This window comes from Solanum dulcamara, chromosome 9, assembly GCF_947179165.1.
Source record: "Solanum dulcamara chromosome 9, daSolDulc1.2, whole genome shotgun sequence".
Taxonomy (NCBI): domain Eukaryota; kingdom Viridiplantae; phylum Streptophyta; class Magnoliopsida; order Solanales; family Solanaceae; genus Solanum; species Solanum dulcamara.
This window is the reverse complement of record NC_077245.1, coordinates 4,781,477-4,797,472: the sequence shown is the minus strand read 5'-3', so window position 1 is coordinate 4,797,472 and position 15,996 is coordinate 4,781,477. Positions and strand designations below refer to the sequence as shown.

The following is a 15,996-nucleotide window of genomic DNA, read 5'->3' as shown; positions in this document are numbered from 1 at the left end:
TCAACCTGAAACTGGCGAGAAAATACAATTAATGTAAGTTGATATCAACATTTTGGGCAACAAATATAGTTGCGACAGAACAGTCGCTGCCGCTGCAGCTTCCTCACTTCAACACAGTACAATGGCTGTAATTACAGCTTCAGCTATACCAAAACCTAAACCTAGGTCAGTGCCATGATCCTATCTGCATATCTACAACACGCTACAAATATTGATTTGTTGAATATCAATTGTTCTACAATTCTACATGCGTCAACCAAACACACTTTTGCCACCAATTCAAGCGTTGCTTGTTACAAGTGCATGGAAGGATTTCATCCATCTTCAACACGATCTTTTTCATGTTTGTGCTGCAACCCTACATCCGAACATCAAAGACACACACCACATTGTCTGCAAAACAAGCTGCAACCTTGTTGCCTTCCTTGTTCCAGCACACTTCAAAGATTCCACCATTTCCACTGTACGTTTTTATGATCTTGGCGTCTTTCACAGACCATATATTCAAGCACCTATCCAATGACCCGGTTGCCAAGTACTCACTGTTTGGGCTAAATGCAACAGAGTAAACAGGATCCCTGGGTTTAAAATGGAAGACACCCCAATGAGTACCAACAGAAATTCAGTCACATAACAAGAATAATAGAAATATTTAAAAGATGGACACAAGAGAAACTGTCTAGCTTTTCCACGCTATCCTGGAGGCACTCTCCTAAAAGTAAACGCAAGGGGTCGTTTGGTGCGAAGGATAACACCAAATAATCCCGGGATTAAATGATAGCGGCACTTAAGTAGGTGTTTGGTTGGCAAGCTCGGGATAACTTATCTCGGGATTAATAAATAGTACCGGGATAAGTTATACCTCCTCTTGGGTGGTATACTAATCCTGAAATAAAATAGATAAATGACAAATATATCCCTTTAAATATTTTTTATACCTCACTTTTCACATTCATATATATTTACATTATTTTTAATACCATATATAACAACATTCGCTCCTTATTTTTATGATAATTCTTCATATTTTTTCTATTAAAAAATTACACTATATAATATAATTTTTATTTATAAATTTATTTGACTAATTCTTATGTTTATTTATATTTTGATTTTTTCATAAATCTCTTTTTACTTTAACAAACTTAAAATGAAAATTCTATTTTTAAATTAAATAAGAAGAAAGTTTTATTTTTAAATACATACAGACATCATAGAAATGCATAAATAAAAATATTTAAAGTGAAGGTTATTTTTGTAAACAAATAACCTATTCTTAAAATTTATGCAATGCATATTATTTTGAATACAACAAACTACACGCTCAATAAGAAACAATCTCACCATAACTTATCTCAGCATAATTAATCCCAACATAATTTATCCTATCATAACTAATTCCATCATAACTTGTATTCAAACCAAACGACCCCTAATAGTTATAGTAATAAAAATAACCAAAAGAAATCATTAGTTCAACCAAGCAAAACGAAAAAATCACCAGTGTAGGAGTTTATTTTTGTCCCACGAGTAATTTACTTGATGCAACTATTTTTGTTAAGCAGCAATGATTTCTTCTATGAGATTGTGTGATCACCTCACAGCATTTTTCCTGGAAAACATAATAAGCAACAAGAAAATTACATCCATTACCTATGACCATTCAAGCTGTGGACGAGACGGCCAACTTCAACATCCCATAGCTTCACTGTGGAGTCAAAAGAAGCGCTGCACAAGAAATTAAAAGTTAGGTGGAAAGAATAGGCACAAGAAATATAAGAGTGAAGTACCACAAAATAAGATACTCATTTTCTAACACTCGGGTTGTTCCTCAGAGTATGAAAGGCTGTAGAACATATAGCAAATCAGACAAACCTAAGCTATTTCATAGACAAATGTTACATGCAGGTAGCAAAATAAGGAAATATTAAAGGAAATTAAAAGATTAGGAAGGCAAGAGTGGGGGCCAATAATAGAGCTCCTAATGTGCATCATCATATATTTTTGGAGATATTCACTCTATGAAATATAAGAAGCGTAAATCAACGATGTATGCTTCAGTCCCAACCAATTAGTAGAGTTTGGCCATCTAAATCCTCTATATTCATCCAAATGAGTTCTAGCCCATTTCATTCCAATACTAAATAGCTACCTTTTAAGGTGTAGAAAAATAAGATTGGGATTGAACTCAATTTGAAGGCTATGTCGAAGATAAGAGGGGGTTATAATTGGTTTAATAGTTTCGATCGTTAACTTGCCATCTTCACCATGAATCGCTGAGAAGAAAACAAGCTTCAAGTGGTAAAAGTAGAAAATCCATGGATCAGCAAGAACAACTCAATACAAGGAGGAAAACAAGTTTAAAACGATAATATTTTTTGATGAGCAGTAACTTTGTATTATATCCAGAACAGTAATTTGTTAATTCTCTATAGATCACCAAAAACTATGTAACATAGAGAACGGTCATCCCTTAACCCATTAATCATGATACAATCATAGGACGATCTGATAGGAAAGAGAGCCTTGAAGTTTCGAAGTAACAGACAATTATGATAGAAACAGTAGATCATGCAAAGTATGATCTATGGCAATAGGTTTTTGATAACTGAGAAATCCCTGAGGGGTTGATCTTTGTAACATATACCTTGCCAGCAACAACTGTTGATTTGGGTTGCTCGTACCAGGGCCAGATGGACTCCATCTGATGGTATAGATCTCCTAAAAAAATTGAACATAATTAATTGATGTGTAATCCAATTAACCGAATCAAACAAAAGAGAAGTGTGTATATGTATATAAACTTCTATGCTGCACCTTGGCATGTTCTCTGAAATCATGCAAGCAGGTATCTTGTTTCACGCTCCATATCTGCACAGAAAATAAGGGTCATCCACCAATTTTACGCAACAATAATCAACAGTGATTCATAGGATCAATAAATATGAAATCCTATCTTAAAGTGAAAATGTGAATCAACATCCATGCAATATCTTCTTATACTAAAAAATAATTTATATAAAGCAACTGAAGTTCTAGAACGTGTTTGAACTAGCTTGGGATTATTGATTTAGTATTCAGGAATCTATGTCGAAATGCAAATTTTATTTATTTATGTTTTGTGATTGAAGAGGCCAAGCAAGATAACTTCTTTTTTTCATGAAATGCTAAAGGTATACGACAGCCAGGGGCCAGGGGCTGGTGTGAGATGTAGAGAATCCCTAACTTGAGAGAACAAATTTGTCCTAAAAGGACAATTAACTTCACAGTGAAATGAAACAAGCCCAAGATAGAGCAGAATGGATATAGTGAACCCCACAAGCATGGGATTGAGACAGTTTTTCTATGAGGTTAAGGGAGAGCTTATTGATTACCAGAAAACAAATTACCACATTCTTTGCACTACCTGGATAGTAGGTACTGGTTACAGATGCAAGACATTACATTCAACTATTTGATTATGTTAAATGAATAAAAGACATCAATCAGGACTCCCAAGAGAAACAAAAGATGATAAGCAGAATTATCAGAAGAAAAATAAAAGTACAAACATTTGTATCAGCTAATCAGTAATGACTAAATTCAGAATTTAGATAACTATACGAGTGCAATTAGTGCAGACTAGGTAATAGGAATACCCTAGTCAGCGATTTTCTGAAAGGTGTGGAAGAAACTTCTCCAGCTATTAATTTAATGAGAGCGTCCGTTAGCAATTACCTTAGCTGTGGTGTCATCAGAGCATGAAGCCAACAAAGATCCTGAGGGGTCCCACTTGATTGCATTGACTTCACTCTGCAATAACAAGATAAAAACTTTTAACAACGCTCACAAAGAGAGCGCTAGAAAATTGCATTCTTACAATCTAGCATGTTAAAAGCTTGCATTTGAATAGGACTTAAACTCGCAAAATAGTATGTATTCTGGAACACACAACATTAAAACTACAACTTGTAAGATGAAATTCCAGATAGAAGGTAAGGAAATGATTGTTTAAAAAATTCTTGTGACAGTTGCATGATTATGCTTTGTTTGAGAAATCTTCTGGCAGCCTAACCATTTTTTTCCATGGCTAGAGGAAGGGGTCATAACTCATAAGATTCTTTAGCCTATCACCCTTGGTACACCAAATGTGTAACTACAAGTAAAAACATCATGAGCAAAAAAGGCATATTGAGATGGAATAAATACAGGCTGCGTCTTAATAATCAGTTAAGTCAACCAAGGCAATAATGGTAAACATATTTTAGGATAATGTTCACAGTTAGGCTTTTGTCTTAAAACATTTTTGAGAGCATTGTATGATGTGATGAGTACATGGCTCAAGGGAGTTGATCTTTTTAGCCCTTCTTGTCCTCCTGTCTCTCCTCACAAAGGTGCACAGTACACCAGCTCCAATAAAATATTTACAGGCAACAGTAACCAAATATGGAACACCTTTTCCCATCAAAAAAGAGTACTGGAACATCACCTGATGCCCGGAGAACGTTTTGACAGGCCGACTCTCTCCAACTTTACAAACATAAATCATGTTATCAGTGGAGCAGGTCGCAAAAGAATTGTTGTTTCGCCAATCAACATCAAGAGTTGGAGCTGGAATACAATTATATATAAATGGTTAGACAAGAAAGAGAAACCAAACTGTGTCATAGTGGAACAGTTCAGCACTAAAACAGAACAAGGTAAAGCACCTGAATGAAATTCAAATTGCTGCTTCCATTCGCCTGACTTTACATCCCATACAATTGCAGTTTTGTCTACACTACCACTAAGGAGATAATCACCTTTCTTATTCCACTTCAAAGAGAAGATTGGCCCTTTATGTTTGATTAGAGTATTTACCAGTTCCCCTGGTTATGAAGTGACTCGTAAGATCAATCATGAATATCAACATTAGACATTTAGTGCCATAAGATAAGACAGGTGCTCCACACAATAAGCAAGGAATGACCTCAACAGAAGTTAAAACTTTTGGACAAAAGAAACCAGTTGGATAACTGTTAACATATTCTGAAATTGACCAAACCATGACTAAGAATAGTCGAAAAAAAGAAAACTCTTTCCATTTGTGAAAAGGGAAGTAAGTGAGTTAATTGGGAAACTAAATTGATGTAATGAAATTTCGGGTTGCTTAAGAAGATGCCATTTCTACATATGTGTTTTTGATCAGGCCGGCAAAAACTTAGATGATGCATTCGTTGCAGCCTGCAGGACCCTTTAAGAGAGGATTAGCTCATTTTGTGCAAACCAGCATGAATCATAAAATTTATTTATCTTGAGCAATCTGCTATACTTGATGCAAAAGATGGCCTTTGGTTCCCAGTACCACTGCATAAAATATACTTATAAACATATCACAACCATAATTTAATATTCTGTTCAGTTATTGTTCTGCCAGGAGCTTGTTTGTTCTTCAATTTCTTCAATTGTTCTGGGGGTGGAGAGGGGCATGCATGGTGCTCAAAGATGTTGAGACAGGGAGATCTATTGTTAACAATCTTTGACAATAGATGACCCACAATATGCACATGCAAGACAATCTCTCTGAGTATTGCTATTTGCCAGTGATATATTGGCCTAGTAAAAATAAAGGTGTTGTCCAGGTCAGCTTATGTGCACCTCGATAATTCCGTTGGACAATTGCTACCTCCCACCAGCACAATTACTCACCAGGCTTAGACAAACAGAAAAACCCACCTACCGTCTTTTGCCTCCAGTGAGATTTAACCCTTGATCTCCCATGGTTTTCATCCCACATCATTGACCATTAAACCATACCCTTCAATAAACTGGCCTCTGGAAACCTCCTGATAGAGTCTTCTTTTTAGTCTATAAATTCACATCTCTCACAGTTAAAAACTAATGTGAAGGAGGCTACCATCTAATAATAAGTAGCATAAGTTAGGTAGATTCTTTTTTGTTATAACCATGAAAGCTGCTGATATCAGTTTTGAAATTTGGTGGATAATAGGTTCACCATCTAGTTTTTCCTCTCGTTTATCAGACTTCACAACCAATAGAATTCGATCTCGTGAAGTGCGCCTACCATACATCTCGCTATACTATCTTTGCCATTGAAGCAAATCCAGGGGCTAAGTTAGGGAGATACTATAGCTAGTATATTTGTACAACAATACTTTCGTTAGCTTGCAGAAATCTCCTGATACAGATCATCGTTTTGGTCTTGTAAGGGGTTCACACCTCTCGAGGCTGAAAACTAATGGGCAGGAGGCTACCTTTTACTACGTAGCAAAAGTTAGGGAGCTTCTGCAGCTAATGTATATTTACAACAATCCTTTCAAGGTGGTAGATGTTTAAAATTCTATGGAGATTGGTGGATAATAAATTGGGTCTCTCACATGCCTTTTAGAATCAAATCTGTGATCCATCATAGTTCTTCAGGGGGGTAATTGCAGGTCTTGATAGCTGGACATGAGGATTCTGATCATCCCTCTAAAAAGGGAAGTTAAATAAGCAAAGGAGAAATGAGGGATGAATTGCACCGATGTTGACTACAGTAGCAAAGTGATTTCAAGAGGACCAATCCTTCACAGGCAAATGCTAGCAATTCCAGAAAGGTTAGAGCTTCTCAGTTTCAGTTATGGAAGTTATCATGTATACTGTAGAACAACTCAAAAGTGGGGATTCATATAGCTGACCCCAACTTGTTTGACTGATGTAGTTGTTGTTTGCACATGCTGTAAATCAGCACCCTCTCGGTGCTATGATAATAAAATAATCTACATCCTCCCCCAAAAATATTTTTAAAGGCCATTAAAACATAGAGATTACATCTCCTACCACTCAATGGTATCTCATACACCCAATATCGTCGGTACCAACTTAAATTTTGCATTTTCCCATACTCCATTGTTCAAGAGCAAGAAAATGTTAAAAGAAGATTGCTTACCATCTCGGTTCCAAATTCTTGCTTGGCCATCATAAGAACCTGTTGCAAGTAGGTTTCCCTCGCCCTACACAAGAAAGAAGCCATAGATACAGAAACTAGGAAAGACAAATAAAAAGGACAGCCAGTAACAATCTCTTAAAAAAAACTTACATTCCACTCAAGTGTAGTGACATCCTTGCTTTTCTCATATGTTCGACCTTTAAAATGCTTTAATACCATGACATTTACAGGCCCATTTTGCATATGGGAATTACAAGGACCATCTCCAATTGTCCAAATTCTAGCAGTAGAATCTCCAGACCTGAATTCAGGATTTCATATAATTAGCTGTAACTTGTGAGAACAGGTAAAAATCCTAATAAAAATCTAAGGCTGGTCTTGAGCTTTAGATGTGAGCATACCCTGTTCAAAAGATTTTGCAATTTAGAACACTGAACTCAAGAAATGTACGACGAGAAACATACCACATAGTAATGACATTCAAAACTTTGGTTATTTGTAAGTCAATATGGTTCAAGACTTTGGTGCAGTATAGTCTCATTTCAAAATGAATCATTTGTTTAGATGTCGATACTATTGACTGCTGACATACAAGTCAATGGTAGCATTACAGTGACAAAGCAGAGAACTTGAACCAAAAGAAGAGATCTATTGTGGTCAAGAAATATGAAGGAGGGTTATAATCTCACGAAGAGACATCATAAACAAAATTCTCAATGCAAGGACATTTCCTTCAATGAACTAATTCAGGGTACAACGTAAAACAAAGCCTTAAGATGTTGAAAAGTCACATGCTAATAAGCAGGCATGCTTTGAGAAGACAAATGGATGTCCTCAGAAATATCTACAACGATCTAGGTACGACACATTACTCTATCGGTATATAGGGGATGGCAATTTATTATTTGTTTCCCCCTTTTAAATAGTAAGACTTGCTGATTTTCTAAGACCAACATTTCCTTTCCCTGTCTCGTATATAGACCTGATTACTTCTGAGACTTAAATTTCTACTTTTGGACAAAATCCTTTTGGATTGACTCTACTGTATGCCTTTTTACCAAGGTGTGGTGTTTACTAGTTATACTATATATTTTTTGATGAAGGATATTTCATTCACAAAAGGGATGATTATACTATATAAACATAGATGGTTTACTCACTTCCCCATAAGGCATCCTCCTCTATAGTATATATTTGATGTATACAACAACTACTATGTGTCTATGCCTCAATACCAAACAAGTTGGAGTTGTCTATATGAATCCTCACTTCTCCATTTAAGCTCAATTGATGTCATCATAACAAATAAAGCTAAAAGTGAAGACTAAGTTAAATATATACAAAATAATAAAATAATACTAATAATAATATTAGAAGTGCTCTAACAAGACTAAATCATATTCCCCACTAGTAAATGTTTGATGTATGAACCAGGTAAATGCATCTAGCGCACAAATGTGAATACTCGATAAAGTCTAAAGTAGTCCAGAGGGTAAGAGGTTTAAAATGGATTTACGAAATGAATTAGATACTAACAACTAGGCGTTGGAAAAGAACAATGATCATCTCCAAAGTGCTAAAATCCACAAAATGGAGAGAGGAGAATAAAAATAGAATATAACTTGGTTCCTATTTAAGAGCAGCATCAAAGAAATACTAATGTGCTAACCCAGATGCAAGAAGTGAACCATCTGGACTCCAGGCACATGCGAAAACCTGCATAAGTTTAAGAACAACAAAAAATAGTCATGATGATATCAACAAAATTTATCAAATCATTAAATGAGAGTGATACTGATTTGAGGAGCTGTAGATATTGTCTAATCGCACCTCAGATGTATGGCCCTCCAAAATCAGTAGATCAGAACTCAGTATTTCACATGGCAAGGAGGTTGAGCTTGTGCAAATCTCCATGGGCTCTGGATCTATTTTGAAACTCCAAAAAGTCAGGTGAGTAGGAACTTTATGCTTTAACACAATTAATAAGTTGAGACCAAATGTATCAGATGCACGTATGTTCCAGATGTTTTGCAGTAAAGTTTGTAAAAATTTGCAAGTAAGAAGATAAAGATATATAATACCTCCAGCCTTTCCATTCTCCTCATGTCTAACAATCTCTTTATCTCCATTGGGTTTCGCGTCCATGAGATCCTCACGTGGTTTTTCTTTGTCCTTATTTTTCTCTCTCTCCTTATCCTTCTCAATTCTTTCTCTTTCTCTCTCTCGCTCTCGCTCTCGCTCTTTCTCTTTTTCCTTCTGTTGTTTTTCCTTCTCTCTTTCTCTAGCAGGTTCCCGTTCATGCTCCGGCTCACGGTCATTGATATCCTTATCCTTTCCCCTAGGTTTATCTTTCCGAAGCTTTTCCTTTTTTTCTTTTATTATTTTATGTAGCTCATATACATCCTTGGTGATAAGATCAATGGGTTGTAAAAATTGGAAGTCTTCGTCCATATCTGTGTCATCCTGCATGACTTATTTATTATCAGTCAGTTGGAAGTTCTCAAAATACCTTAAACTCAGGACTCAAACATCAAAGTATGATAAAATCCACACTTACAGTGCTCAAATTTGCTTCCAATTCAAGATATTGAATTCCCTTTTGTACAAAGGTAACAAGACCACCAGGAGGAACTAAATTTCCATCTATTGTGCTCTTATTGATCCCTGCCTCATATCCTAACGCAAATGCTGAATGTGTGAACCCTGCAAAGAAGTCAGAAAACCAGGAGTATCAAGATGACAACCCTAAACAACAAAGAGTGGTTACTAAGACTATGAAACCAGAAATATTAAGAGAACTTCAATTCAAATGAATACATAAACAGAAGATATAAGAATGATAACCTAAGAGACCAAGCATTTTAAGGGTTCATTTTACCTAATATATCCATTGTAGCAACAAAGTTGCAAGAAATGGATGTGTCAAATTAATTTAATCAAATCAGAAAAAAATTGAAGAACAAAGAAAGTCATGGAGGAGAAACAAGAGAAGAGGCCCAAGACAACTACTTTCTTCTAAATGAAAATCACAACCTGCACATTTAAGCGTACTCTGATGGCCTGACAAATTTAGACAGAACACCTTTGTGCTGAAAGGAACATCACGAGATCAACTGAGAAAGGTGTGTCTTTAAGCAGTTAAGATAACCATCCCTAACTAACCGACATTTTGGGGTTCCACAGTAATCCAAATTGGATAAAGCAGAAACTTTGCGGTAGGACAGACATGTCCTTTCTAAACACATTTTCCAGTGAAAATTCCAGACTACTACACCCCAGAAGAAGAATTCATTAATATAAGGAGTGGGGAACAGACTCAGAGAGATTGTCTTGCATGTGCATATTGTGCGACAGAGGCAGTGCAAATGGAGGACAGTAGTAGAGCAGTTGAATAGATTTTTGTGTTAGACATCGCCAATCTGTCCAACAGCCATCCATTAGAGTAATGTAATCCAGATACGTTTGGAGTGAGAACACTCCAAAAACAAGTGTGAATGTGGGTCCTCAGTCCTCAGTATTGGAAGAACATAAGACCCTACAACAACAACAACAACACACCTAGCGTGATCCCATAAGTGGGGTCTGGGAAGGGTGCGTGTACGCAAACTTTACCCCTACCTTGTGTGAACCTTGTGTGAGGTAGAAAGATTGTTTCTGATAGACCTTCGACTCAAGAAAAGTATTTTCAAAAACGGGTTAGACAAATACAAGAATAAAAGTTATGGTGAAAACATGGTAGAAAAGGAAAGCACTGACAACCAAAAAATAACCCAAATAACAACAACATCAGTAGTAATACAATTGAAGAATAAGATAATAAACCAACAACAACATGACCCACTGAAATCCCATAGGTGGGGCCTTGGGAGGGTAGAGTGTACGTGGACCTTAATCCTACCTCGTGGTGGTAGAAAGATTGTTTCCGAAAGATCCTCGACTTTGAAGAATAAGATAATAATAGAATAATAATATGGTACTGATGAATAGACAAGGGAGCATGGTGCTCTAAGCTAGAGCCATGCTCTCCTACCCATAGGAAAGAGTTAAATCGCTCAACTACCTACTAACCCTCTACCCTAATCTTCAACCTCCATGCTTTCACTATCTAGGGTCAAGTCCTCGGTGAGTTGAAGATGTGTTATGTCATGTCTAATCACCTCTCTCTCCAATTCTTCATTGGTCTACCTCTATCTCTCCTTAGACCTATCACTACTAACCTTTTGCACCTCCTCATTGGGGCATCTGTACTCCTCATCTTTACATGCCCAAACCATCTCGGACTCCCTTTCCACATCTTGTCCACCACTAAGGTTACTCCCACTTTGCCCCGTATATTTTCGTTCGTGATCTTATCTTTCCTAGTATACTCACACATCTATATCTATATGGGTATCCTCATCTATGCTACATTCATTTTTTGAGCGTGTGAATTCTTAACCGAACAACACTTTGCACCACACAGCATAGTTGGTCTAACAATCACTCTATAAAACTTACCTTTAAGTCTCTGTGGCACATTCTTATCAAATAGGACACTGAACGTGGGCCTCCATTTCTTTTACTCTACTCTAATGCGATGTGTGACATCATCATCACCCAAGATACTTGAAGCTTCCTCTCTTGGGGATGACCATAAGACCCGAAAGATTATTATTTATAAAGAATAACATCCACCTCCTTTCCAAAGTATTTTCTTTGTTGACCTAATGCTTAGCAACAATTGGTGTTCTAATCTCTACCTGAATACAAAACTCTCCATTATTGTGGACAAATAACCACAAACTTACAATCTTAGAAACAAGATGATAACAAAAGACCAAACATAAATGGAAGACAATAGGAAAATTCCATAGCCAGTCACAAGCATGAAAATACAACTTTTAGCAGTTTTCAGGTATTACAACTTGAAAACTACAGATTGCTCGAAGTTAGTCTATCTTTCATGGCATTGTTTCAAAAGCAGAAATTACTCCCTCCGTCTTAAAACGTTCCACACTTTTTTTCTTCTTGAGATTCAAACTAAGTAAAGTTTAACTAAAACATTTTTAAGATGTATTTGTTTGCCAAGCATGAACAATTGCAGCTAACAGTACTCCTCCTATATCTTCAAAATATCCAAAATTTAACACAAAAACAACATAAAGTGCTCTGGTTGGATTTACCTGAAAAATTGTTCAAATTAACTTTGAATGAGCAAAAAACGCCAAAAGAGATGGTACAAGAGGGAGTGTTACAAAGTATTGTTGCAACTAACAGTACTCCTCCTATATCTCCAAAATATCCAAACTTTAACACTCAAAACATAAATTGCTCCAGTCAGATTTTTAAAAATTGTTCAAATTAACTTTCAGTAAGTGAAAAACACCAAACGAGCTGTTACGGAAGGGAGTGTTACATAAGCGTTCGAGAATAAAATAAAACAAAGCAAACGGAGTATATCATAACCAAAGCTATAACCCTAAGTCAAACGGGGAAATCAAAATCGAAACAAAATATCAATTTCTCAGAGAAACACACGGATACAAAACAAGCGATATAAATTGTGAGAAGCAATTACTAATTGAACCCTAGGAAAACACATGTTAACAGCCGAACAGAGAGAGAAGAAGAAAACCTGATTCTTGAAGGTACCGGAAAACCAGGTAGTTGAGCTCCGACGAAGTAAGAGAGATCATCTTCCCGAATTGACGCTGGAGAAAACAAACACCATGTGCTTTCTCTCTCCGAGATTTTAGAGAGGGAGAAACGGACAGAGATATCTATGAAGGAGACGTTACAAATAGATGTGTTTTTCCGTAGCAAACGTCATCTTCATCGATGTGCTGGGTGATTTGCAATTTTGGATTTGGGCCTTTCGTGTGCTATTAGAATTTGGGCTGTCCAGCCCATTTACAATTTTTGAACAAAATGTTGGGCCTGCTAAATCTGAATTCAAGCTGAAAACATGGGTCATTTGCACTTCGGCCCTGTTTCTGTGTTGGTTTCTAATTGGAAACTTACATAAATATACAATATTAAGAAAATATTTACTATTTATAGCAATAAAAAAATAATTTCACTGAACACTTATAATACAGTTTTAATACATATTGCAGAGAATTATTTATAAAACATATATAATACAAGTTTTATAGATGGATAATACATTTATCACATATTTTAATAGACTTATAATACATTATATTAGTTTTTTACTACACAAACATAATATATATTTTAAAACACTTATAATACATTTATATTGTATGCATAATTCACTTTTAATACAAATATAGATTTATCATAGTATTGTTATATATTGCTATAAATGGTAATAAATAAAAAATATCGCTAAAATCAATAATTAATTTTTAAAAAGCACTCAATCAAATAATTTTTCCTTTCTAATTTTTGTACTTCAATGCAGATAACTTTTTCATGGTTATAAATTTATATTTTTTGCATTAAGATGTCCGACAAGTTATGCCCCACTTCATTAAAGAGCTAAATATACCGCTAAGCATAAGCTCAATTTTCTAAGAGCAAAAAGTAAAGATTAATTCATTTGAAGGAAAAAAATAATTAAATATCAGCTCATTTGAAGGGAAAATTATGCGATTAAATGGAAAAACTCTCAAAGGTAAAAATATGGCATATTCTTAATAATATGAACAATAACCCAGTGAAATCTCACATTGAAAAGGGTAGCCCGGTGCACTAAAGCTCCCGCTATGCGCAGGGTCCGGGGAAGGACCCGACCACAAGGGTCTATTGTACGCAGCCTTACCTTGCATTTCTGCCAGAGGCTGTTTCCAAGGCTTGAATCCGTGACCTCCTGGTCACATGGCAGCAACTTTACCAGTTACTCCAAGGCTCCCCTTCCATATTCTTAATAATATCTCATTATACAATCATAATATTTATATTATTTCTTTCTCATACAAAGTGCGTATACACTTAACAAAATTAATTCTTCTTTGAACAATAAGGAGAGAAACAAATTAAAAGAGGTTTTATGGCTTTACACATTATTATTTAACTTGTATTTTTTGAAGTTAGAATTTGTCAAATACAACATTTCATATAACTGAAGTTCAAACAAAAATTGTCAGTCATACGTGCACAAAGTTCATATAAAATAACATGTTTAGAGTTCAAATAAAAATAACTGAATTTTATTTAAATTGAATTTTGTCAAGATTAACTTTAGATATGCAATATCTAAAGTTATAAGGTATAAAGAACACGTTTAAATCATAACTTAACCAAAATTGAGTATGCATGCACTTACCCTTTAGAAAGAGAAAAAGCATTAAGTCCATCAAATCAAACTTTTATAACCACCATTTAAATAAATGAAAGGGGAGATTTAATACAACAAATTAGAGATTTAAACTTTTGATCATACATATGAGACTTTTATTTTCTTGAAGGATAACAAACACAAACCAGTATTTTGAAATTGCTATGTGACTTTTATTTTCTTGAACAATGAATTTACTTGGACTAGTATACTTGGCAATAGTAAATTAGAGTAACTTTCAAAAATAGCAAAGATTTAAAAAATAATTAGATTCTTCGGTTACAGTTTGTCAAATTACATTCCATAGCTATAGTTTCAGTTGTTATGTCAATCTTTGTTTGTATATCTCGTTGTATTATACAAACTGGACTTTCCCGTTTGTATATCTTGCTGCATTATACAAATTAGATTTTCAGAGAGATTGTATATACAAATACAAATTTGCTTTAGAAATTTGTATATGAACCCCTAAATTCCCTTTGTATACAAATGCAAACATTTAGAAATTAGTATCTATGCCTCCACAAATTTGTATATGAGCTCCGAAATATACAATTACCAAAGAAAATATAAATTTGCTTTAGAGATTTGTATATTCGCTTCCAGATTTGTATATGAGCTCCCAACTTTGGCTAATAACAAATTTCATTAAACTATAGTCAATTTGTGGATTTTTTTAAAACTATAGCTATATTAAATAATATACTAATAATATTTATCAATTCGCGTAATTAACCATAAATCAAAAGAAAACCTTGTCTAATATTTCTTCATCAGCCCAATACCAGCCGAAGGACGACATATTTAGGCACACGACTTTTTCTGGAAGAAAAAGAACTTTCTGTATTTCTACTTATACTAGTTTAGTGTACGCGCTTTGTGCGTGATCAAAGCATGTGTACCTTATTTGGCAATAAATATTACAGGAAAAAAATAGACTTAAATACAAACCCCCTTATTAATCAATTGCCAAATTACTCGTACTTAATTTTTTTTCCTAATAATTCGATACTAATTCATCACTAAATAGAATAAGCGATAAATTTTAATTTTCTGTTAACTTGTCGTCGGTAATTCATTTTTCTTTAGCTATAAAATATACAAGTTAATGTATCAAAGAATAGTGAGATTTTTCATTTGTTAAAACTATGAACTTCTGCAATAAATTATATTGCTCATAAGAATTCAAAGAAAGGAAAAAATAGTACACGAAATATTGGCATAAAAAGTAAGAAATTTTACATCAAGAATACTAATACTAATAGCACTTATAAGTTTTAAAAAAATCCTAACAGCAAATAAAATTTCCTACTTTTTATGCCAATATTTCGTATACTTTACTTTGAACTTTTAATATAGTTTAAATAGAAAAAGATTTAATAAGCAAAATTTTAGTCATTTTTAAGTACTAAATATATGGAGCTGTTACCTATTACAAATAAATAAAGATATAATAGCTAAATACCTTAATAAACAAAATATTTTACCTTACGGATTTATTAAATATTTAGGAGTTGGCCAATTATTTTAGGATTTGTATAGGTCAATTATTTTAGGATTTATATAATAGTGAATATTTAATATCATTAAAATAATGATATAATAATTAAAGAAAAATGGTGAAAAAATAATTTTATTTAAAGTAAAATCCTTTAATGAAGGATAAAAAATTTAATTAATATTTTAATGATATTCATTCTTTTAATATAGTGTGGATATATATAGCTCTACATACTTGGTCCCACTAGACCTATTAATATGCTTACCCAAAAGAATCTGCACCTCAACTTACAACAACAACAACATC

The 15,996-nt window shown here is 34.4% G+C and overlaps 1 protein-coding gene across 2 annotated transcripts; it reads right to left on the bottom strand.

The window, feature by feature from the left end:
• On the bottom strand, positions 1–12,684 carry LOC129902231 (WD40 repeat-containing protein HOS15). Of its 2 annotated transcripts, XM_055977347.1 has the most exons (14): positions 12,522–12,684; positions 9,465–9,610; positions 8,989–9,370; positions 8,738–8,832; positions 8,577–8,623; positions 7,058–7,208; positions 6,908–6,971; positions 4,689–4,847; positions 4,469–4,590; positions 3,718–3,792; positions 2,818–2,871; positions 2,648–2,721; positions 1,654–1,728; positions 1–578 (listed from the first exon to the last, which is right to left on the bottom strand). In XM_055977347.1, exons 1-14 carry the CDS (start codon positions 12,580–12,582, stop codon positions 359–361), a joined length of 1,725 nt encoding a protein of 574 aa, XP_055833322.1. In that variant the 5' UTR covers positions 12,583–12,684; the 3' UTR covers positions 1–358. The 2 variants fall into 2 exon arrangements, with proteins under 2 accessions (XP_055833322.1, XP_055833323.1); XM_055977348.1 differs by lacking the exon at positions 12,522–12,684 and having other exon boundaries at positions 8,989–9,378; positions 9,465–9,584.
• Between the last annotated feature and the right edge of the window lie 3,312 nt (positions 12,685–15,996).